Source organism: Belonocnema kinseyi, chromosome 4, assembly GCF_010883055.1.
Source record: "Belonocnema kinseyi isolate 2016_QV_RU_SX_M_011 chromosome 4, B_treatae_v1, whole genome shotgun sequence".
Taxonomy (NCBI): Eukaryota; Metazoa; Arthropoda; class Insecta; order Hymenoptera; family Cynipidae; genus Belonocnema; species Belonocnema kinseyi.
Window position 1 is genome coordinate 37596952 of NC_046660.1, and position 25036 is coordinate 37621987.

At 24.2% G+C, this 25036-nt stretch overlaps 4 protein-coding genes across 5 annotated transcripts in view; 2 read left to right on the forward strand and 2 right to left on the reverse strand.

Annotated features, from left to right (window-relative positions):
• Positions 1–5400, reverse strand: part of LOC117171657 (zinc finger protein 37 homolog) — a 32489-nt gene extending 27089 nt beyond the window's left edge. For both annotated transcript variants that reach the window (XM_033359163.1, XM_033359162.1), the window contains exons 1-5: positions 5065–5400; positions 2012–2112; positions 1861–1936; positions 1677–1778; positions 1308–1600 (exon numbers count right to left, since the gene is read on the reverse strand). In XM_033359163.1, coding sequence (XP_033215054.1) covers positions 1308–1600; positions 1677–1778; positions 1861–1924 — 459 coding nt within the window. In that variant the 5' untranslated portion in view covers positions 1925–1936; positions 2012–2112; positions 5065–5400. The remainder of the gene's footprint in view (positions 1–1307; positions 1601–1676; positions 1779–1860; positions 1937–2011; positions 2113–5064) is intronic.
• A 208-nt stretch (positions 5401–5608) lies between these two features.
• Positions 5609–10329, forward strand: LOC117171866 (complex III assembly factor LYRM7-like). The gene is made up of 5 exons (XM_033359504.1): positions 5609–5879; positions 7456–7528; positions 7590–7660; positions 9668–9749; positions 9867–10329. Exons 1-5 carry the CDS (start codon positions 5856–5858, stop codon positions 9980–9982), a joined length of 366 nt encoding a protein of 121 aa, XP_033215395.1. The 5' UTR covers positions 5609–5855; the 3' UTR covers positions 9983–10329.
• Positions 10117–25036, reverse strand: part of LOC117171864 (glycerol-3-phosphate dehydrogenase [NAD(+)], cytoplasmic-like) — a 26920-nt gene continuing 12000 nt past the window's right edge. The window contains exons 3-8 of the mRNA XM_033359502.1: positions 20872–21012; positions 20637–20778; positions 17278–17390; positions 14176–14406; positions 13803–14002; positions 10117–10300 (exon numbers count right to left, since the gene is read on the reverse strand). Of these exons, the coding sequence (XP_033215393.1) occupies positions 10261–10300; positions 13803–14002; positions 14176–14406; positions 17278–17390; positions 20637–20778; positions 20872–21012 (867 nt within the window). The 3' untranslated portion in view covers positions 10117–10260. The remainder of the gene's footprint in view (positions 10301–13802; positions 14003–14175; positions 14407–17277; positions 17391–20636; positions 20779–20871; positions 21013–25036) is intronic.
• The window catches only part of LOC117171865 (peroxiredoxin-6-like), an 8843-nt gene continuing 8577 nt past the window's right edge, over positions 24771–25036 (forward strand). Inside the window, exon 1 of the mRNA XM_033359503.1 lies at positions 24771–24973. Coding sequence (XP_033215394.1) covers positions 24891–24973 — 83 coding nt within the window. The 5' untranslated portion in view covers positions 24771–24890. The remainder of the gene's footprint in view (positions 24974–25036) is intronic.

A 25036-nucleotide genomic window follows, 5' to 3' on the forward strand; every position in this document is an offset into this window, starting at 1 on the left:
AGAGTTCAAAGATTCAAATTCATTTCCAAAAATATAAATATACGATATCATTTTTCTGCTCTAAATTAAGCAATCAATCAATGAACTTTTGAAATTTTCAAAATTATATTATTTAAGAAATTTTAATCTAGAAACGTTAAAAATTGACAAATTAATATCTTTTAAACTGAATACTTCTTATATTAGATGTTATTTTTATTAATTTTTTTTTAATTTCTATTTTTGTTTAAATTATTCATTTTATTTTATTTTTTGTTGCTTGCAAATTGAATTGTTTTAATTCAAACACCTTAGTAGTTAACACCTTTGTATTTGTAGAAAAAATTTGAGTCCTAGGAAAATTAAAAACGATTTTTCGCGTTGAAAAATTTTGTTATGAGAATGTTTTGAAGATTTTAAAAGATATGCAAAATTGGCAAAAACGAGCCTGGAAAATTTTAAGGATTTTTTTTAATGTTCAGGATATTCTAAAAATGGTAGGAAAAATTCGATTCTTTGTAAAAGATATTTATCAAACTTTTTCCACAATTGTTAGAAAGTTCTGGTATTTAAAAAATCTTCTCAAAATATTCTAAAATTTTTTTTTGACAATTTCGGAAAACTTTTGAAATATTCTCTTAAAATAATTGTTCAAAATGAAAAATAGTTTTCAATTTTCTTAAGAATCTTAAGAAAATTTTTTATTGTTTTAAAGCCTTTCATAATAAGTAAAAAGTTTCTAAATTTTTGGTTTGAAATATGCAAACATTTTGTCGATACACACACTTCGTGTAAATTATTTGTAATAATTCAAGCTTCTCTATGTCAAAAAATCAATTTCAAATTGTTTACTTTTAAATATTTGGTTTCAATTTACCCATCTTGAATGAACAGTAAAATCTTTTTTATTATTAAATAGCGATTCTTTTTCTTAATTAAAAAATATTTAATCGCTTTATTAAATCAATTATTCTTCACTTTTTTAAGACGTAAAGTACAGATTCATTTTAAAAACAATTTATTTGTTTCAATTTACAATTTATAAAATAAAAAGAGTGTTTTATCCCAACTTTTTTACTTCAAACTTTTTTAATTTTCAATTGCTTAAGTCTTCAAGACTGCATTTCGAAATTCTTTAAATTAAAAATATACGCTTAAGAATTAAAAACTAAAATTTTTGGAAGTAAAAGATGTTAAAATTACGCATTGTAAACTGAATTATATCATAACTGAAAAAGATAACAATTCAACTAATTATTAAAAAAAAAAACTTGGACGAATTTTTCTTTAAAATTTTAAAATTCCCAGTAAAATCAAATTCATTGTACCGTATCACTTTCAGAATTCTCTGCTTCGACAGAAATTTTATTCTGACTGTTTTCATTGACGCCTTCAACAATTTGTAGAGGCCGCTTATCTTCTTTCTCCTTTCCAATTTTTTCGCTTTCAACTAAACTTGATTCTTCTGGATAAGAAAAATTCCCACAGGAAAAAAACTCATATTGGTTCGTTACTTTACCGACCACTAATTTTACAGATTCTGCCTCACTATTGATATCCGAATTTTCAGATTTTGAAGCATCTAAATCCTTCTTCACTGAAGATTCTCTAGTTGGGTAATCTAAAAAAAAGTTTGATATTCAAAAATAGCGTTAATTATTTGAGCTCTCAATTCAGAAAAAAAGAAAATATCTCACCAAAATTACCAATTTTCTGAAACTTCTTTTCATTATCACATGATTTACAACCAGTTGCCTCGTATAATAAACATAATCGACACTTTGTGTGGCCACAAGAATCTGAATACATTTTTTGAATTGAAAATTGATTAAATTTATTTAAAAAAAAGCAATGGAAATATTTCTTTAAAACTTTTCAAACCTTTCACGAGTCTTGCGTAGACAGTGTTGGTCAATTTTCCACAATTCGGACATTCCTCTCCCATTATTTAGTTGTCCTCCATAAGAAAATTTTTTTAATGTATGGAACTATAATGTGTGTAAAAATATAGAAAGAAAAAAATTAATCTCACCTCTTAAAGACAGAGAAAGGTTTTGAATATTTCCAAAGTTATATAAAATTAAAAATCACTGTTGCAGAATGTTTCTAAAATTCTGTGAAAAATTCTTCGGTCTGAAAATGTATGAAAAAATTATTAGTTAAGTTATTTAAATTAAACACATGACTTAAAATAATTAGAATAATAATGGCATGTTAAAAAATTCAAAATTATTCTGTTTTCATTTAAAAAATTCAAAATTGTATAAATTTCGATTTAGAATTTAAAGTTCAACTTTTTAATTTTAAAACGTTAAAAATTGTACAATTTTGAATAAAAAATTGTATAGCTGAATGATAGCAAAATAACCAAGGTTAAAATTGCATTGCTATGTTAACAAAAGTTCAAAAATATTTGGTTTTCATTTAAATAATACAAAATGGTTAATTTAAAAAAGAAAGCCTTTTAATACTTGACTAAATATAAATTTAGAACCCTCTTAATTGCAGTTGAATATTTAAGCATTACAAACTTTCTTTGTTACAATTTACATAAATTGTTCAGAATTAAAACATTTCAAATTAAAAGCATTAATGATTAAAAATAATTTCTGATTTAAAAATTTAAAGAATAATTTCAATGAACCTTTATAAATTAGAGAATTTCAAATTAAAGCAGCGTTTGAAATTCAGGCATTCAATTTGGATGGCTTCTGATTTGTAATTGTATAATTTTTAATATTTTTCACTTAAAAATGTTAACGAAAATGTTCATTTCAATTTTGCTACAAATCTACTTTTTTCGGAAAAACCAAATTAAACCGCTTTAAAATTCGAAAACATTGCAGTGAACTGTTACAAATTTTAAGAACACTTTAAAAGTGTAAGTCATTCAGTTTTAAAAGGAAAAATTTAATATTTTAAATATGGTCAGTTTTTTTGCATAGTTCTGAATTTCACAATTATAACATAACATTTTGTTTACTGAAAGAACATTTTAAAGTAGATTTTTTCAAATTTTATCTATTTTTAATAGCGAAGACTAAAAAAACAACATATATTCAAAGTAAAAAACCAATTATTTTGAAGAAAAATCGTCTTCTTTTTTCGGTCGAATTGAACTGTTTTTTATTTCAATTTTATCAGTTGGTTGAAAATTGAACTATTTTGTTCAAAATTTATCTTTTATTTATTTTTGTTTTATTTTTGGTTAAAAACTATCATTTTCGGTTGAAATATCAACTATTACATTTTACTTTGTTGAAGATTCATCTCTTTGGTTTAAAATAAACTATTTTGGTGACAATCAGTTCTTTTCGTTAAAAACTTGATTGACTGAAAACTTAACTGTCCATTTTTGGCTTAAAGCTCGCCTCTTTTAATTTAAGAATGAACCATTTGGATGAAAATTCATGTATTTTATTGAAAATTCATCCCTTTAGTTGAAAATGAATTTTGATGCTTAACCATTAATTTTTTTGATTGAAAATAATGTTTCGGTTGAACATTTAACTACTGCTTTTTTTAAATGTAGTTTTTTAAAATTAATTTTGTAGTTGGAAACTCGATTTTTTATAGAAAATTATTCTTCTTGTTTGAACATTCATCTTTTTGGTTTAAAATATCATTATTTTAGGCTGAAAATGTAAGTATCTCGTTCAAACCTCTCTTTTCTTGATTTAAAATTACGTTTTTAACTGAAAAGTGAACTATTTCATATTTGGTTACATTTTTTAATTGCTAAAAATTAATTTTTGAACTTAAAAATTAAGAATTTCAATTAAATTCACCTCTTTTGTTTAAGTTCGACTGCTTTTTATTTAATATTAAAATATTTTTTGGTTGGAATATCAAAGATTCAATTTATTGTTAAAATGTTATCTTTTCTGGTTCAAAGTTATACGTCTTCGTTAAAAAGTAATTTTTTGCGTTGAAGATTCCTTATTTTACTTGAAAATTCCTCACTATAAAATTCATCCATTACAAAATTCGCTTTTTTTTTGTTGAAAATTAATTTTTGTAACAAAAAATGTAACAATGTATTCTATTTTTTATTTAAAATTTTTTCTTTTTTAGTTGAAAAATCACTTCTTTTGTTGTAAAACGTATATATTATTGGAAATTCCATATTTTTATCTGTAAACTTCATTATTCCATTTTTGGTCAAATTTTTAAATAAGGAAGAAAAAAATTCCAGTGAATTGTTGCATTTTCAAGCCAAGAAGACAAATTTTCTACAGTTTTTTTTCAAACAAAAAATATTAATTTTAAACAAAGAAGTTGCATTTTAACCAAATAGCTTATCTTTCTACCTAAATAGTCGAATTTATAACAAAATTCGTGAATTTTTAACCAAGTTATAAAATTTGGAATCAAAATAAATGAATCTTCAAAGAAAAATATAATAGTTGATATGTTTTCGGTCAATAAAGATTAATTTCAAATTAAACACAGTAAGTTTTTTTCAACCAAAATTAATTTTTTTACCAAAAAAGATCAATTTTGAAACGAAAAAGTCGCATTTCGAACTAAGAAAGAAAAAAATGTCCACTAAATTGTTGAATTTTCCAGTTAAAAAGAACTTCTGAAACATAGTTGAATCTTTAACAAAATACATGGATTTACAACCAAGTAGTTGAGCTTTCAACCAAAATAGAATTTAATTTGAATTTAAACACAGTTGAATTCAATCTAAAAATAAGAATCTTTAACAAAATAGCTAAATCTAACCAAATTAGATAAATATTCTACCAAAATAGTGGAATTTTCAAACAAAATAAATCAGATTTGTCTACAAAAAGGCATAAATTTGGAAACGAAAAAGTTTAATTTTGAAACAAGAAAAAAATTGCCACTTAATTGTTGCATTTTCAAGCCAAGCAGACAACTTTCTAAAAAAAACAGTGGTTTATTTCAAACAAAAAAATTAATTTTAAGAAAAACTTTGCTCTTTAACTAAATAAAATATGAATTAATATAATTTTCAACAGAGAAAAGCCGAATTTCGAACTAACAAAGAAAAAAATATTTATCTCCCATCTCATCCTGTGTTTATCTACACACACAATTAAGTATATCAATTTTTACCTAAGATTGAAATAAGGATGCAGTTTGAATTTGCCGAACTCACAAATAACACTGGATCAATAAATAAAAAAAATCTAAACTCTAAAATACGTCGCACATAGGTTATGTGCCATTGTCGAGGTCATTTAAAAATCTTTTCTAATGAATTAGCTTTTAGCGAAAGTCAAATACTTTTAACAGTTTTATTCGTCACTTAATCTACCATTAAATATCTCATTTTAATACGTGTTGGCACTCCTACAATATTAAATAACAACATTTTTTAACATAATTGACACTTTATAAACCAAATTGCCAAACAGCTGCTTTATACATTAGCTGAAGCTGACATTAGAGCTCTGAGAGCGCTGAAGTCCAGAACTGAGCCATAAACAGTGACAGCTTTAGGATGTAGAGGTACTGCGCTTGCGCCAACTATGCGTGAGAGAAACACGACGCGCCTTACTATTGCCATCGTAACGGGTTGTCACGTTGTGTTCCTCTCAAGCAACCTAGCGCAAGCGCAGTTTGTCTATATGCCAAAGTTGGGATCACTGGCCAGAAAACCCAGAAAAGTGAAACATACATATTTGACATATGTACACAACCAACACAACTGTCCGCAGAAAGAATTGTAGTGAATTTAATTCATTTTTTCATATTTTCATTATTTATCCATTATTTTATAGGAATGTTTCATGAAAAAGTATTGAGAATCGTATGATTTAAAAAGAATTGAGTTTAGTGTTTATTTCGGAATAGTGAAAGTGCAGGATTTTATACTTTAACAGTTGTAGGAAAATAAAGTAAAAATGAGTGGAAGTCTACGCACTGAGGTAACTCTTATCTTATATTATGATATATTTCTATATACCTAGAAATTTTTATATATTAGGCTACATGAAGGCCAATTACTTCAATTTGGATAAGCCTATTATTATAGGTTAGGTCGTCGTATTTGGTCAATGATTATGCATGCGATTATGCAAAGACCGGTTCGAAAAAAATTTCTCTAGCATTTAATACTTGCCCGCTGTAGAAAAAAATAATATATGTTTATTAATTTTTACATTCTTATTATTTATGATTGAGAAAGTATTAGAATTGTCCGAAATTTGACATAACAGTCTTTTAATAGGTCTCCATGATTTGAAATCTCTAAAGCCAAAAATAAAGTTTTGACGATGACTTTTGCCTGCTAGGTCCTGAAAGAAAGAACCAGTTCGTTAAACAGTCATTTTGGAAAAAAATTCAGAAAGTTAGAGCATTTTCAAAATGTTGGAGACCATTTTTTTAACATTAAAAAATTCTATGTACGGCTATTTATAGTACTCAGAAAACCAAACAATTTATTCTTATTACTTTTTTCGATACAAAGAAAATGATCAGAGTTATAGCATTTATAAAGTTTTAAAAATCAATCGACAATCAAAATTTTAAGCCCAACAACGCACGATATGAAAAAAAAAGTCGACAGAATAAAAATGCTGATTTTTGAAAGCCCTACAAGATTATAATAAAAAATTTTTTTATTTTATTGATAACTCGAAAATTCAAATTTTGATCCTACAAAAAAAGATGAACAAACAAACATTTTAATCCCAAAAAAGACATAAATTAATATAAATAATCTCTTCTTGATAGGATGTATATTTTAAAGAAATGTTGTAACGCCAGAAATCAAATTTCTAAAAAAAAATCATGATTTTTGATCAAAGAATTTGAAAGCCACATTTTGAAAAATGGTTGAGTTTTCCATTACGAAAAATTGAAAAGCGTGTAATTTTTTATTATTAGTATTTTTATTGAGTTTTTTATTTATTTGGAAAGGATGAAATTTTAGTTATTGTTTTTCTGAATTGGAAAAGATAATTTTTTAAACATTAAAATTGAGTTTAAGTAATGAAATGTTTGTTTTTGATTTGTTTAATACTGAAGAGCTTTAAATTTTCAAAATAGAACAATTCAACGACAACAACAAAACATTCAGTTACATATTTCTAAATTACACATTAAGAATTGTAGAATCTTCAATTCCAAATCTTCAAGGACGGCTCTTTCAAAAACATGTACAATATTTCAAGATTTTAAACTATAAACAGTCAGAATTCCTGAAACATTCAGAAAAATATTTATTTTAAATTAAAGATACCGTTTCCTTAAAATATTTTTGTATTTAATCAAAAATAACTTCAAAATAAAAAAAATTATTTTTATTTAACGAAAAAACTGTGTTTGAACAGGAAATTAATTTCTTTGAGCCAAAGAAAGTTTTTGTAATCAAAGAAACTTTTATTTGTTTTCGAACAGGTGAATACTTTTATTGCATTCTTTGAATATTTTATTTTTATGGATACTTTTTCTATTTTTTGTTTATTTTTAAATAGGTATTGATGTTATAATATATTATAGGTACTAAAAACATTTAAGACGCTACATAGGACTCGATTGACGACTTTTAAAAATGATGAAAAAGCTTTGCAAGGTAATTTTTTTTTCAAACTATATTTTATTATTATTATATTATTACATTTTATCATGTACAGTTATAAGGAAAAAAATAAACGATGAGTATAGAAAAAACATGACTGTAGCTGACAGAGAAATTATTCTAGAGGTAAACACTTGAATTTCTTGTGCAAACTATATGGGTAAAAATCAAAAAGTTGATAATATCACGTCTGGATATTACACGTTTGTAATGTTTTATGCAAAATAAAAATTTCGGATAAATATTTTACTTTTTAGGTTTATTTGTTTTAAATGTTATTTAAAAATAATTTCCTAAGATTCTTGAGAAAATTCAAAAAGATTTTTGAAAATTTCAGGTGTCAAATCGAAATTGCAAAAAAAATAATTTTCAAACAGATATTAATTATTAACGAAAAATATACTAGTTGATATTGCAATCCAAAAAGGTTTTTATTTTAATTATCAACAAAATAGTTTGTATCATCAACCAAAAAAGATTAGTTTTCAACCAGTTATATTTTTAACCAAAAAGGTGAAATATTTTCCAAAAAAAGGCTAATTTTCTAAAAGGCTGTTTCATTTTTGGCACGAAAATACGATCTTTCAATGAACTACATGAATTTGTAACCCTAAAAGGTGAATTCTGAGCGAAAAATGTAATTTAATATTTCAATCCAAAAAGATTTTTTATTTTGAATTAAAAACAGTTGAATTAATAAAAAACAAAAAAAATTATTTTGAACTAAATCTATAAATTTTCAACCAAAAAGTTAAATTGTCAATGAAAAATATATTAGTTGAATTAAAACTAAAAAAGATTTTAATTTCAATAAAAAAGTGTTAAATTCATCCAAAAAGGTGAACTTTCAACCAAAAAATCGCCAAGATGTCAGATATGTAGAAAAATTATCTCGAACATTTTTAAACCATTTTTTTTCTTATTTTATAGGATTTTACACAATTTTAGAAATAATTTGAATCAATTTAAGTGACCCATAGGACTTTTTTCATGTTTGTAAAAATAAAAAAATATCTTATATATTTTCAAAAAACTTTCTTAGTTTTAAAATACATTTCTTCTATGCAAAACGTCTATACATCCTACAAATATTTTAAATTTAATCTTTAAATCCTCCGGACTTGTTTTTGAAATTTTTCGAAATATTTTGTAATGTTTGAAATTTTTTTAAATTCTCCCAACATTAACTATTTTAAAAAAATCATTTTACGTTTAAATATACCCATAGATTTTGAGAAAAATTGTCATTATTTTGGAAAATTTCAAAAATTTAAAAAAGGTCTAAGTTTTGTTTAAAGTTCTTATAAATATCTCAAATTTTTAATTATTTTCATCATTTTTTTAAAACTTTTAGTTATATGTTTAAGTGATTTAAAATTTTCCAAAAATATCGAAAAAATTCTGCAAAATTAAAAAAATTGACTGAAAATCTTCAGATTACTTTTTGACCATTTCGAAAATCTTTTGGAATGTTTTGAAACCTTTTTAAATAGTCTCTTCAAATAAATAAATAAAATCAACCATTCTAAAATATCTCTTAAAGCTAGTCGATTTTTTTTCTAAAATTCTGTAATCTTGAAAAATTGATATTTTTTCTGAAATATCTTCTAAATTCATTTCCGAAATTTCAGAAAATCATTTGAAATGTTTTAAAATATTTTAAAGAAAATTAATTTTCCAAAAATAAAAATTCAATTTAAATATTCCTTGGAATCATAAGCATATTTCTAATGTTAAGACTTTTCAAACTCCTTAAGAAACTTCAAAATTTTATTTATAAATCTTAAAAACTCCACATTCTGTTTAAAATTATTTGAAATCTGTTCAAAAATTTTAAGGATTTTGAGTTTTTTCCAAATTTCTGAAAGTTTAAAATATCTCTTGAAATAATTTAAAAAAATGTTAAGAACCTGAAAAAAAAAGAAAAGATTTTTTAAAGTTTCCCCCCACTTTTTTTGGAATAATGAAATAATTTTAAATAACCTGAAAGTTATTTTTTTATTAATGATATTGTAAATGAAAACAAAAATAAATATCAATTTACCTTTATATAATTCGAACTTCTTTATTTTCACCCATACATTCATTTTAATGCATGACAATCAAATTCTAATAAGCTATTTTTAATTATAGTTAAATAAATGTGCGAAGGCTATTGAAGAAGAAGTTAGAACGAAGATAATACAAGCGGTCGAAACAGAGCCCGGGAAATTTGGTAATTTATAATTTAAAAATTTCATTACCTCGCTCTTTGGATTGTTTCGACTTTTATTTTATTTAACTAATGATATTATTTTGTGCAGCTAACTTAATAATTTTGTGAAATTTGTAGAGGCTCGAATACGTGAGGAGAATTTAGTTGACAATGCTGCGATTCCTAGTCCAAGTGCATTTTGTTGTGATTTGTCTACAAAGGAATGTGTTGTACCTCCAAAAAAAAATCGATAAATCTAGGTATATAAAATATTTGTATAGATATTTTTAAATTCATTCGCAGTATAAAGTATATTATCTGAATGATAGAACTTAGTTTATTTAAAATATATTTCTTTAAAATTGAAACGGGATTTTTTTTAGATTTGTCAATCGGATTCTTTATTTTATTTTTTACAATTTATACAGTTCTTCCATCAATTCAGAAAGATATTTACAATATTACGAATTTATTTATTTTTATGCTAAACTGTACATTGATGGACAAGTTGATTCTTTGTGTCAGTAAATTTCTAATCGTCCGTGTCTTCTACGACACCTTCCAATCTCATTCTGAAAGAATAAAACATTTTTTTAAATTATTTATGCCGTTCTAATTTAATTTACCTAAAAAAAAATGGCATTAATAAAAGTTATTTAGTAGTAATCAAATTAAATAAATTCTACTTACTTTTTCATGTTAGTATTTCACAAAGTTAATGATTGTGTTATGGGAGGAAACCATGGCATAATAAAGTTGTTATTGAAAATAAATCATCATCCAGGAATTTAAATTCAATACATATATAGGGTTTTGGGAGCAAAGCTGTGATTAAAATTCGTTAAGATTAATTTTAATAACACATTAAAAAGTACATTAAAGAAGTAGAAAATGTTTGATGATTAAAATCGAATCAATGTGTTAATTCTTAATTTCATGGATACTTAAGTTATAGAAAAAAATTTTTACAGGCTGGCCGCTAGATCGGGAAAATGGGAATTTTTTGAGACCGGGAGAAACAGGGAAATTTATTTTTTGACCGGGAATTTTAAGAAAAATCTAACCAATCACTATTTTCATATCACATCATATAATGCAATTTAAAATAAGTTTGATTTTAACTTTTTTTAAATGTCAAGTTCAATTGTTATCTTTTTCGACTTTGAAATCATTAACTTTACTTTTGATTCTGAAATATTTTACTTTAACAATTTGCTATTCCAAATTTTCATTTTAAGTGTCCATTTTAAATTTAAAAAAATTTTTAATTAAATGCTTTAGAATTTGAAAATTTTCGATGAAAAAAAGTTTTAAGTTGATCAACTGTAAATATAAATTATTTAGGGATTTTTTGAATTGAACTGTAGATCTAGTGTTAAAAATGAAACAATAATTGATTTTAGAATTCGATTTTGAATCTGTTTAATATTACAAAATGTACATATTTAAAGGTTGAAAATTGAATTAATTCAAACACCTTAGTAGTTAAACAAATTGAAAAATGTCCATTTCTTAGTAGAACTATTGTCTTTTGATTTATAAATATTAAATGTACAATTATTAATTTAAAACGACTTAAATTAAAAATAATTCAATTAAAAAGGATTTAGGTAAAAAAAAACTTTGAATTTTATCAATCATTTTGAATTTGTTGAAAGCTGAAAAATTTGATATTTAATTAAATTTTATTGAGTTTGAAACGTGGAAAGTTTAGTTTTTAATTTTTTTTTTTTTTTGAATTGGTCCTTTTTGTTTCTATCATATTCATTGAGTTGGAAGGGATGAAATTTAAGTTTCTTTTTCTGACTTGGAAGAGGCCATTTTTTTCCTGCAAACATCTTAATTGAGTTTAAGAGAAATTTTTTGGTTTTAATTTGTTTCTGAATTGGAAACGGGAAATTTTTTACTTTTAATATTTTTTGTCGTGCTGAAAGCCAGGCAAATTTGGTTTGCAATTTTTTCTGAATTGGAAGATGGAATTTTTTTATTTTGAGATTTCTATAGTGTTGGAAGGGATGACATTTTTTATATCAATTTTATTTGTAATTGGAAGAGGTCATCTTTTCTTTTTAGAATTTTTATTTAGTTGAAGGGGGAGAGACGTTTTTTAATTGAAAGAGGACATTTTTATATTATTATTAATTTTAATAAGTTCGAAGGAATCAAATTTTGGTTATTTTTTCTGAATAGGAAGAGGTCATGTTTTTATTTTCAACAACTTTATTGAGTTTTTGAGAAGAATGTTTTATTTCTAATTTTTCTTTTTAATTGGAACAGGAAAATTTGTGTGTGTACATACTTTATTGATTTGGAATGGAAAGCGTGGCCGCTGAACCAGGAAATGACAGTGAATTTATTTTTTACAGGGAATTTTACAAATATTTTCAAAAGTTTTATACATAATTAGTTGAATTTTTATCTTTTTCAATTATGATGTCATTAGGTTTATATGCGTAATTCGAAAATATTTTATTTTAAAAATTTTCCAGTTTAGATTTTAATTTTTAATTTAAAGAATTTTAAAATGTAGTCTTTAAGACTTAAATAATTAAAAATTAAAACCGTTTGAAGTTGAAAAATTTGAAAAAAAAAGATTTTTATTTTATGAACATTAAATATAAGTAAATTATTCTAAATCCGTTCAAAATTTAAGTATTTCCGGAATTTAACGATTAAAATTAAACTGTTTCAATTCGATAGTCTTAGTGGTTAAAACAATGTAAATGGACGATAGTAACTTTATAAACTAGTTTTTAACTTTAAAATAACTTCACAATTAAATATTCGTTATTAAAGAATTTCATTAAATTAAAAATATTGTTAAGTCTAAAAAATACACATTTTAACCCATTCAATTTTTAATTCTTAATTAAGAAAAAGAATAATTATTTAATATTTAGAAATATTTGTTTATTTAAGAAGAATCAATAAAAAACAAATGTTTAAAAGTAAACAATTTGAAACTGAATTGTTTGACATATAAAGCCTAAACTTATTATTTGTAGAAAAAATGGAGTCACAGCCTGATTTAAAATAAAATGTAAATTTTTGCATATTTCAAACAAAAAATTTAGAATTTTTTTTTAAGAATTGTGATAGGCTTCAAAAGAATAAAAAAATGTTCTTAATATTCCTAGGAAAATTTAGAATGATTTTTTAATTTTGGAAAATTAAGATTAGTTAATAAAAAAGTCAAACTAATTATTTATAAGAATATTAAAAAATTTCCAAAATTGTAATTTTTAGTTTATTATTCATTACATCAAATAGACCAATATTTAGCTTTAGAGTTCGAATTTTTAAATTTTATTGGCCGTGAAAAAAGTTTGCGAACCGGGAAATGACAATTATTTTTTTCGTCGATTAAAACGGCCACCCTGAAGGGAGAAAATTTGGGTTATCAATTTTTTCTGACTTGTAAAATGGAAATTTGCAAAAAAGATTTTTACAAAGTTTGAAGGGATTAAATTTTAGCCATTATTATTTTTTTTTATTTGGAAGAGGTTATATTTTACCATTTTTATTCAGTTGATTTGGGGAAATTCCAGTTCTTAATATTTTTTTTCTAAAGTGGAAGAGGGTAATTTTTTATTTTTAACATTTGTATCAATGTGTGTTGAAAAAAGGGACTTTTTTATTTAAAGCATTGAAAATTATAGCGTAAATTTATATTTTTGAAGTAGAAGTTAAACCAGTTAAAATGTCTAAATTGAGCAGTTTAATTTTAAAAGTTAAAAATTAAAAAAAGTTACACTTCGAATGCTTTAATTTTCAGCTAAGCTTTGATAGCTTCAAACGAAGAAAATTTCAGTTTTAAGAGTTGGTTTTTTTTTAAATTCATAAAGCAGTTTAAAATTAAGAAGAAAATCAGTAGAAAGCAAATTTATCAAACCAAGTGTAAGGCACGAAAGTAACATCAGAGCAAATAAATTTATCTTATTGACAGATTCTTTGTGAAGTAGTCGATAACGCTTTCGACTCCATCATCATGCAAAAGCAAATTATCATTTGTGTCGGCAGGCTAAACAAAAAATGAGAAAGAAATGAAAATGTTAATTTTGATAAAATACTAACGTATGTTCCGGGTGGTTGCGAATTTGATCAATCAGATCTGCAGGTTTCAGTTCCTTAATGCAGATTTTATGGACTGCCGTAAACAATGGGAATTTATCTGTCATATTTTTAGCCTTCAGCATTCCATTCACCTCATCTGCTGTAGCTGGACCTTGCAATTTTTGACCACTTAGAAGCTCGTCTTCCAATTCTTTTATTGACTGTAAAATATTTCTAATTAACACAAGTTTCGGGTGGCGCAATTTGTCAACGCTCCACTTCTGGATAGTGGCGTCCTGGGTTCAAATCCAGGCCGAGGTAGATTTTTTCTTGTTCTTAAAAAAAAATTATTTAAAAAAATACATTTTTAAAAATTGTTTGTAATGCGTTTTACCTTATTAGATTTGGCGAATGCCTCACAAACTCTACGATTTCTTCCTCCGTAACAAGTGGTTATAAGGTCGGCGACACCACAGCTTTCGAGAAAAGTGGCGATTTTGGCACCACCGTAAAACGTGTCGACGAATTTAATCATTTCCATGAGACCAAGTCGAATTACTGCAGCTTTTGTGTTGTCACCTAAACCTAAGCCACTGACAAATCCTGCAGCACATGCTACAATATTCTGAAAAAATTAATTTAGTTTCAAATTAGTTTAAATATTTTTTATTCCAAGAAGCATTAAGTTCATGCAAATTATAAATTTTTAGTAAATCGCGCTTAAAAACAAGAGAATTTTAAGTTTAAAAGATTCTCCAACATTTTTTTCTTATAAGAACATCCAAAAAATAAATCAACGCTGTAATTTTTACTGTTTAAAGTTTAAACATTTTCAATTACAAGTCTATAAAAGTGAATAAATTTCAATGATACCTAATTTTCAACATTTTATAATTTTAACTTTTAAATTTTCAAAAATGAACGGTTCTAGGAAAAGCATTCAATATTAAATTATTTACTCTTGAAAATTAAAAAAAAAAACTTATTTTAATCTTCCGAGTTTAAATATTAAGAAAAAATGTTCAAAATATCTTACCTCTAAAATCGAATAATTTGCATTTCTACATATATTTCCGAAATTCAAGAATTTTCAGTTATAATTCTAAAAAATTTTAGAATATTCAACTGTAAATCATAAATCAAATTTTGGAAATCTACAACTGAAAATAAAGCAAGTTTTAAGTTTTACAAATAAAAATTCTGTACTTTAGATGATCTGCATTTTAATTTTCTTCAATTTGATTTTGATTTTCTTCAATTTGAATTGTTATATTTTTCAATTACTCTATTATTTAGCTTACAATGCGTATTTCAAAATTTTTTTACTTGAAAAATTTTCCATTTAAAACTTTTATTTCTAAGCTTACATTTTTAATTTAAAGAATTTTTAAATGCGTGTGACTGAAAATTTATAAACTGTTTTCAAGTTAAAAATAACTTCATAATAATATATTTTTAATTAAAGGATTTTATTAAATTAAAAAAAACTGAATTATTTAACATAGAAAACCTGGAATCGTTAAAATTTCGAAGGGCCTTTAAACTTTGAACGTTACAATTTTAATTGTTGTATTTGAAAAATGCTTAATTTGTAAGTGAATTTTTCAAATTTTGATGTATAATTTACAAATGAGCATTTCTAAAAAAAATTTGAGTAATTTTAAGAGATATTTAGTAGTTTTAAAAAGATAAAAAATTATCATGCAAATTTTAGAAAGTTTGCTTAAAATCTTCTAGAACCTTTCTTGAAAATTTTGTTTAAATCTTTGAAAAACTTTTTAAATATTCTCTTAAAACAATTTTTCAAAATGAAGTTATTTTTAATTTTCCTAGGAATCTTATGAAAATGTTTTTATTCTTTTGAAGCCTTTCACAATTCTTGAAAAGAATCTAATTTTTTGCTTAAAAAAAACTTCTGGATTTCTCAAGATTTTGAAATAAAATTTTGAAACTTTTCAAGGATGTTTAAACTATTTAAAAAAAAAAATAATTGAATTTATAATTTAAGAAGTGTTCAGTTAACATTTTTTCAATTTTTCAGTATTTCATGTTTCTAGCTTAAAATTCCTTAAAATTATATAATTTTGAACATTTTAAAGTTCATTGATTGATTTTTTAATTTAGGGCATTGAAAATGATAACGCGGATTTATATTTTTTTATATTGAAAAATGTCAGTAACTTCAATTTTATACGCGTAAATTATTGAGCATTTGAATACAACATTTTTTAATTAAATACTTTTAAATTTCAAAATTTAACACTTCCACTTTGAATGCTTTCATTTGCAGCTCAGTTTTTATCACCTCAAGTGGAAAATTTTTTAGCTTTAGTGTTCTATTTTTTTAATTTCATTGACCGTGAAAAATGTTTGCGAACCGGGAAATGACAGGGAATTTATTTCGTCGATTACAATGTCCACCCTGTATTGTTAATAATTATTAATTATTGATTATACGATAAATATTAATAATTAATATAATTTTTATTTATTTTCAAAATTGAACTATCTAAAAAAATCATTCAAAATTGCATTATCTCCTATTATACACATTAAATATTGAAAAATCGTCAATTGTCAATTTAAAGATTAAAGAATTTTTAAACTGTAATCTTCAAAAATCTAGAACTTCGAATTGCCAATCTTTAAAAATGAAGAGCTTTTATTTTGAAAATTTTTAATATCCATATTGACAACATTTTAGAATTTTTATTTGTGCATGTTTAAAATTTTAAAAAATCAGTTTTGAATCTTTACAATTTAAGATTTTTTTATTTAAAATTTTTAAAGTTGAACTATTTCGAAAATATAATTAAAAATTGAATCATTTTCAACTCTGCACAAAATATTGAGAAGTCTATAATAAAAAATATTCTAAATTGAAAAATTTTGAATTTTAAATCTTCAAAATTTAACTGTTTCAAAACAAATAAAAAATTACATATCCTTTAAAATATAAATCTTGAAGATTGATTAATTAGCATGTTTACATAATATATTTTCGAAATTCAAGAATTTTTTATTTTATCGCTTAAAAATTGTAGAACGTTGATTTTTTAAATCTTTAAAATTAAACATTTTTTAATTGTGCAGATTTATAATTAAAAAATATGCAAGTTTTAAGATTTAGAATTAAAAAATCTGTAATTTTGATAATTGCCATTTAAAATTTCTTCAATTTGGAAGATTTAGAATTGAAAACTCTTCACAAAATTTAAGAATTTTTATTTATCTTTTTTAATTTAGAAATTCTATTACTATATTTTTCTTGAACGAACCCGAAAACCTTAGAATTCATAACTTAACAAAATTGAAACCCTAACACGGAAAATCGTCCATATATAAACAAAATTCGGTTAAACAACCACTGCAGGGTTTCGTGTGTCTTAGGACAAGGAGCGACCCAAGGATGACATACTTTTGCATCTATCTCGCAAGTGCATTTAAATATTTTGGCTCGCAGATACGGCTATATATTGCATAATATTTTACTTGCCTTAAGGGCACCGCAAACTTCGACAGCTTCACAGTCTTCGACCACAACGACCCTGAAATTTGGCGTTTGAATGATGTCCCTGAGTAGTGGTGCCAAGCGTTTATCCCTACAACCTACGAAAATAAAATTGATCTAATTTAATCAAATTCCACTCACATTCGCAGTAATCAATATTTACAATATTTATTAAATTTCAGACTTCAAACTCTTTCCCATACCCCTCTCCTTTTCCCTTTTTTTAAGAATCCTTTTTTCCCTTTTCAATAATTTTCTCCTTTTTCGAATTGTTTTCACGTGAATGCAAGCTGAATTAAAAAAAAAAAAAACATAAAATCCAACTATTTTTGGTTAAGAGTTTATTCATTTTCATTTAATTTATTTTTATTTATTTTTTTTTGAGAATTCATGTTTTTGTTAAAAGTTCAGCTCCTTGATTAAAAATTAAAATACTTGGTTAAAAATTGATTTTCTTTGACGAGGATTTATTATTTCAGTTTAAAATTTACATCTTTTTTTGAAAATTTGGCTGTCTGGTTCTAAATTTGTGTTTTTGATTGAAAATTAATTTTTTTAACTGCAAATTTAACTATTCCATTTTTTGGTTAAAAAGTTGTATTTTTAATTGAAAATTGATCTTTTCTAGTAGAAAATGTATCTTTTTTCAGAATTCGTCTTTTTTTTAAAGAAAATTATATTTTTTGTTGAAAATGTTTCCATTTTAGTTAAAATTCGTTTTTTTAATTGGAAATTAACTGTTTTTATTTTTAAATTGAAATATTTTTTTATTGAAAATTGTTGAAACTTCAATTTTTTCCGGTAAATGTATATTTTTAGCTTGAAAATTTAACTGCTTTGCTCACTGTTCTTTGTCAAATCCTTATTTTTTTGTTTGACAATTTGAAAAAGAATCTTTGGTTGAATTGAAGTGATTGAAAATTCTATTTTTTTATTAAAAATTAATTTTAAACTTGAGAATTTAAGTATCACATTTTTTAGTTGAAAATTCATCTCTTTGGTTAAAAATTTGACTATTTGAAAATTTATTTTTTTGATGTTAAAAAATCGTTTTTCGTGTTTGAAATTTTTCTTAACTAAAAATTCAATTATTTCGTTTTTGGTTGAAAATTGATATTTTTTTTTGAGAATTCATTTTTTTTGTTTTGTTAAAAATTCAACTTCTTGGTTGAAAGTTAAACTAATTTCTTAAAAATTAATTTTCTTTATTTTGGATTCATTATTTTAGTTTAAAATTTATCTCTTTTTTTTTAATTTGACTATTTGGGTCAAAATTTTTTAAATTAATTTTTGTATCAGCAAAATTAACTATTCCATTTTTTTGGTTAAAAATTGATCTAATCTAATCTAATCTAATCTTTTTTTTTTTTGAAGAAAATTTTGCTGTTCAAAATTAAACTATTTTGTTTAAAATTAATCTTTCGAAGATTAAATCATTGTTTTAATTATTCAATTAAAATATTTTTAGGTTAAAAATGGTTGAAAGTTCAACTTTTTGTAATAAATTGCTATTTTCGGGTTGAATATTGATCAGTTTTGTCTAAATTTCGTCTTTTTGGCTTGACAATTTAACAATTTGACAAATCATTTTTGGTGGAATTAAATTGATTGAAAATTCGAGTTTTATATGGAAAATTAATTTTATTGAACTGAAAATTTAAGTATTTCATTTTTTAGTTGAAAATTAATCCGCTTTGGTTGAGGATTCAACTATTTTGTTGAAAGCCATTTATTGGCAAATGCTAATATTTTGTTGAAAGTTCGTCATTTTTTGTTTAATTTAAATTTAAATTTTTGTTTGGTAATATCAGCTATTACTTTTTTTGTTGAGAATTCATCTTTTTTGGTTAAAAATTCGACTTGTTGGTTGAAAGTTACACTACTTTGTTAAAAATTCAATCTTTGTTGAAAATTGATTATTTTAGTTGAATATTCAGTTTTTTGTTTGTAATTTTGACTATTTGGTTGGAAATTGTTCTTTTTTCCTTAAAAATAGTTCCTTTTTTGGTTAAAAATGCAACTGGTTGTTTAAAAATTAATTTGCTTCGATTGATGATACAACTATTTTGCTGAATGTCGTATTTTTTAAGTTGGAGTTAACTGTTCTTCATTTCAAATTAAAATATTTTTGGGTTGAAAATTCAACTACTTTTTTGAAAATTAATCTTTTCTAGTAGGAAGTTGATCTTTTTTTTTGAGAAGTCGAGTTTTTTGGTAGAAAATTAATATTCTTAGTTGCGAAATTTTCCTTTTTGGGTAAAAATGCAACTAATTGTTTGAAAATTAACTTTTTTGTTGTAAATCATCTTTTTTATATTTAAAATTCAGCTATTTGGTCTTTTTTAGTAGAAAATGAATCTTCTTGGTTGAAAATTTTATCTTTCCAGGTAAAAATGCAACTTCTGGTTACAATATAATTTATTTTGGTTGTAAACATTATTCTTAGATTTGAAATTCAGCTATTTGGTTAAAAATACAACTGTTTTGTTGGAAATTTAATTTTTTCGTTTTAAATTCATTTATTTTGTTAACAAATATTTTTCTGTGTTGGCAATTCATTTTTCTTGTTTGAAAATTCACTCTTTCGTTGAAAATTTAACTTTTTGAGTTGAAAATTATTGATGTTTTTAACTGAAAATTGATCTATTTTTTGAGAAGTCGTCTACCTTGGTAGAAAATTAATTTTCTTGGTTGAACATTTTTCTTTTTTTGGGTAAAAATGCAATTGTTTGGTTAAAATATCATCTATTTTGTTTGAGGATTTAATTAATTGGCTAAAAATTTTTTTTTATTAAATTTTTTTTAAACTTATCTTTTTGTTGACAATTCATCTTTCGTGGTTGAAAATATACTCTTGCTAAAAATTTAACTTCCCGATGAAAATTCAACGGTCTTCAAAAAATGGTTTTTTTTTCGTTGAACTTTAATTTTTTTATTGAAAATTCGATCAAGTGGTTGAAAATTCATCTTTTTAGGTTTAAAAGTCAACTTCTCAACTTGAAAACTGAACTCTTTTCTTGAAAATTCGTCTTTTTGCGTTAAAAATTCATCAATTTTGGTTAAAAAAATCGTTTTATGTTGATAATTTAACTAATGTGTTGATAATATAATATATTACGTCTGGAAATCTTAGAAATTTAAAGCGTTTCATGTTGAACTCATTATGATATCTACTTGAATAATATTTCAAAGAATTTATTCCTCCGTTTTCACGAAAAACCATCCAATTTCCCCTATTTTGAGAGCATTTTCGACTGTGATGTCTGAAATTTTAATCTAATTTGGAATAAAATTACTTGGAGTTTTTTTTTGCCAATAATTATAATTTTTAAAGACAAGATTACCAATTGTCGTTTCGCAGAATTTTTCTTCGGCTACTTCGTTGGCCAAATTAGCACCCATTAATACATTGCAAGGAATTTTCAAATTTTTCTCAACAATCTTGGATATGAGTTCAATACTTTTATCAGCTCCTTGGGCGAATCCCTGGAAAGTAATAATTGTCATTCCACTTTTTTAGAACAGAAACCAGTTATTGATGATTGAGTCGCGTAATTCAAGGTTGCAGAATTAATTTACCTTGATCAACGACAATCCCACTGCTGTTGGCTTAATTTTTCCAAGTAAAGTGCTACAGAGCGGAGGAATGAATTGATGAGGAACTACGAAAACAAGAATATCAGCATCCTTGGCTGCTTCCACTACATCTGGAACAGCCACCTGCAAAAAATAACTTGAATTAAAAATTTATTTCTAAATTTTATTCATTTTCTTTTACATTTTCGACGCTGAGAAATATTATTTATTGCTCTTCTTATCGAGAGATTTTTTCGGAGAGAGCTTCGAGTGAGACTTAATAAACTCAAAATTATAATGCATGCACAATGATAGCGATAATAACTCTTTATTTATGCATACAAAAATAGAAACACAATCGTTTCTGTTTTATATTGAGAATACCTTATCGGTGTAAACTTTACGAGAAATCAGTCCATATTTGTGGATTTAACTCACTTTTTATCACTTTTTTTTAGATAAAGTCACTGTAGTTACATTTTACAAAACAAAAAAAAAACGTTACTTTAGTCACTTGTTTCAATAGATAAAAAATTTCTAAGTTTTATTGAATTTTTTTAATTTGCCCTGAATTCTTTATCAATTGTTTTTATTCACTTTGAATTTTTATGGATTTTATCAAATTCTTATTTAGTAGTTATATTCTCTTCCACTTATTTGAACTCAATTAAATTATTTAGTATTTAAAAATTGTTATATTCACTTGAATTATTTTTTATTTATTTTTATTTTGTATACATTTAATCGAGTTCTCTTGAAGTCCCTTTAAATTTGTCTAAATTGACTCCATTTTTACTGAAATGAATGCAATATTTTTTTAATATTTTTAACCAACCGGAGTCACTCTTAATTCTTACTAATTTATCCTGAATTCTTTTTGATTCTTTTGAATTCACTGGGATTGTTATAAATTTGTTGGAATTTTCATGAATTCTGTTTACTCTCATTTTACCCAATTAAAAGGAAATATATGTATTTTAAAATTTCGCTCTATTTTTTCAAATTCTTATGGATTTCATCGAATTCTCTTGAAATTTTGAATATCATTACATTTGTATTGAAATCATTGGAATATTTTGGATTTTCTTTAAATTATTTGGAATTCACTCTAAATTCCCATTAATTTATTTTTTAATTATTTTAAATTCTTTGGATTCTCTAGATTTTTTTAATTTACTTGCATTTTTTTGAATTCAATAATATTAATCTAAATTCCGTCAATTCTAATTCATTCAATGGATTTTTTAAGTGTTTTCTTTTTAATTCGCACTGAATTTGTTTTAACTCATCCTAAATGTCATCAAATCCTTTTAATTCTCTTAAATTCTTCTCAGTTAATTCCAAATCTAATAAATTTAATGAACTTTTTAAATATTTTTTGATTGTTTTCATTTTTTTTACGTTCACCTTGCATTTTTACGAATTTCTTTGGATTGATGCAAACTGCTGTTAACAAAAAAAAATACAAGAATTCAACGAACACATTTGGCTCACAACGAACAAACAAAAAAATCCTATTGTAATCTGAAAAAAAAATAATTTTCTCATTTTTCTTTCCTCTTTTTTATTTTTGTCCAAGAATTATTATTATTATTTTTCTTCAGATTACAATAGGATTTTGTTTTGTTTTGTTTGTTCGCTGTGGTCAAAATTTGGTCGTTGCATTCTTCTTTTTTTTAACAGGAGTTTGCATCAATTTGATTATTGGACATTAAATAGGATTTTTAATGTGGATTTCAATCTAATTTAAATCTCTTAAATTTTTTTTCGGATTCTTCTCTTTTTATTTAAATTTTTCTATATTAATTCGAATTTGATTTAATCCCTTTTAAAAACTTTTTTTTTCAATTCACTTAAACTTTTTATTTTTTTTTCAATTATATTCTTTCAAATTCTTAAGGGTCTTATCAAAGTCTCTTGATATCTTACAAATTCTTCTAAATTCATTCAAATTTTACTGAAATAAGTGGAATATTTGGGATATTTTTAACTTACTTTATCTCATTAGGAATAAACCCTGAATCCTTAAAAATTGGTTTGAATTCTTTAATATTCTCTTGATTTTTTAAAACTAGTTAAATTTGATTCCACTGAAATTCTTTTAAATTCACTCAATTCTACTGAAGAAAATGGATGAAATTATTTTGACCCTAAATTTCTTTAAACTAACCCTGAATTCTTGGGCATTTTATCATATTCTCATGAATTCCCTTTAATTCTTTAGAATTTACTCAATTTTTACTCAAATCAATGGCATATTCTGGATTGGAAATAATTTTGAATTTACTATAAATTCTTATTATTTATCATAAATTCTTTGGAATTGTCCTTGCATTTTTTTAAATTCTCTTGTATTCTTCTAAATTAAAAAAAAAAACTCAAAAAATTTCTCACTATTAGGCAAGTCGATTGAAAATTTTTTAATTATTTTGAATACCCTTGAATTTTTATGAATTTCATCGAATCATTCTCATTTCCCTCAAATTTTTCCAAATTCGTTAACATTTTATTTAATTCCTTTACTTTAGTTATTTTGTTAAGTTTTTTTTAATTCACTTGAATTCTGTTGACTTTGTTCTAGATTCTGTTCACTTACATTTTACGTAATTCGATGGAAATTTTTTTATTTTTAAAATTCTTGTTCAATTATATTCTCTTAAATTCTTATGAATTTTATCAGTCTTCTTAATTCTTCTAAACTCATTCCATTTCAAGTTAAATTAGTGGAATATTTTAGATTAAATTTTTTCTCATTATAAATTATTTAGAATTCACCCTGAATTCTTTAAAAAATTGAATTCTTTGAAATTCCCTTTGTGTTCTTAAAACTGATTTTTTAATTCTTTGGAATGGATGTTTTTACCTCTCGCTGAATTATTTTAAATTTACTCGAATTATTTTTAGTTTTTTTTAGTTTTTTTATTTACCCAGATATGATTAAACTTCCTTTAAATTTCTAGATATTTAATAAAATTCTTTTGAAATTCCCTTTAATGCTTCTGAATTCATGTTAATTTTAATGAAATAAGTGGAATGTTTTGGATTTTTTTTTTCAATTTAGTTGGATTTTTATGGATTTCGTCCAATTGGTTTGGTTACTTTTGCGGTTAAAATATCTCATCTGTTGGACAAAACAAAAAAACTTTCAAAAAATTTTTCACGATTGGGCAAGCCGAAAAATAATTTTCAAATATTGAAAAAATTTGTATTTGTCGAAAACTTTTTATTTGTTTTGGATAAAGTTTATGGAAGTAAATAATCTTAGCGCAAAAAGACTCAGTAAATAAAAAACTGAAAACATTTTTTTTCAATTTTAGGTAGAAATGAACAAAATTGAATTTGTCGTCATTTTATTAAATATTTCGACGAAACAAATTTTCTGACATATTTTCGTTCCAAGGCTATTTACTTCCATAAGTTTTACACCAAAAATCAAAAATTAAATTTGTGTGTACTCAAAAAACTACAAAAAATTTGAAAAATTTTAATCAACTTGCCCAATGGTGAGAAATTTCTTAAAATTACTATTATTTTACTTTTTTATTTTTTCGTAATGCCGAAAAGAAACTTTTCTGTGCTACTACTAAGGAATCTAATAATTCTCAATTTTTTTGGCCCACCCGAAAAATACAAACTTATAATATGTAAAAAATATAACAAATATTATTACAATGAAAAAAATATTATTATAAAAAATATAAACTTGATATTAATTATTAAAGATGGTAAACATATTTTTCTTAATTGGAACAATCAGTGAAGAATGTTTTTTTCTAATTGAGGAAACTCTATATTTCAAGAATCCCCGAGCCCCGAACTTATCAGGCGTTGTAACTCCATGCAATGTTAAGAAACAATTAGTAATCAGTACATGAATTAGGTGGAGAGGGGGACCTTGTGGAAATCTACTTAGTTGCTAGCCTTGTTTCAAAACCACCACAGAACCAGTTCCCTTCCTTTCAGTGAGATAATATTTGTTTTCTTTCTTACTCGTGTTTCAAAAGTTCAGAAGTGATTCCAAAATGAGATTAAACGCAATTGTGCCCAATTTTAAGGCTGAAACAACCCAGGGCCCGATTGATTTTTACGACTGGCAAGGAGATTCGTGAGTATTTTAAATTATTATTTTAATCTAGGGGAAACCTCGTGCAGTGAACAAATATTAATT

Coding starts and splice junctions, on each gene's coding strand:
- LOC117171866 (XM_033359504.1), top strand. CDS start 5,856: ATGAGTGGAAGTCTACGCACTGAG. Junction 5,880..7,455: donor GTGGAAGTCTACGCACTGAG/GTAACTCTTATC, acceptor AATATATTATAG/GTACTAAAAACATTTAAGAC. Junction 9,750..9,866: donor AACAGAGCCCGGGAAATTTG/GTAATTTATAAT, acceptor TGAAATTTGTAG/AGGCTCGAATACGTGAGGAG.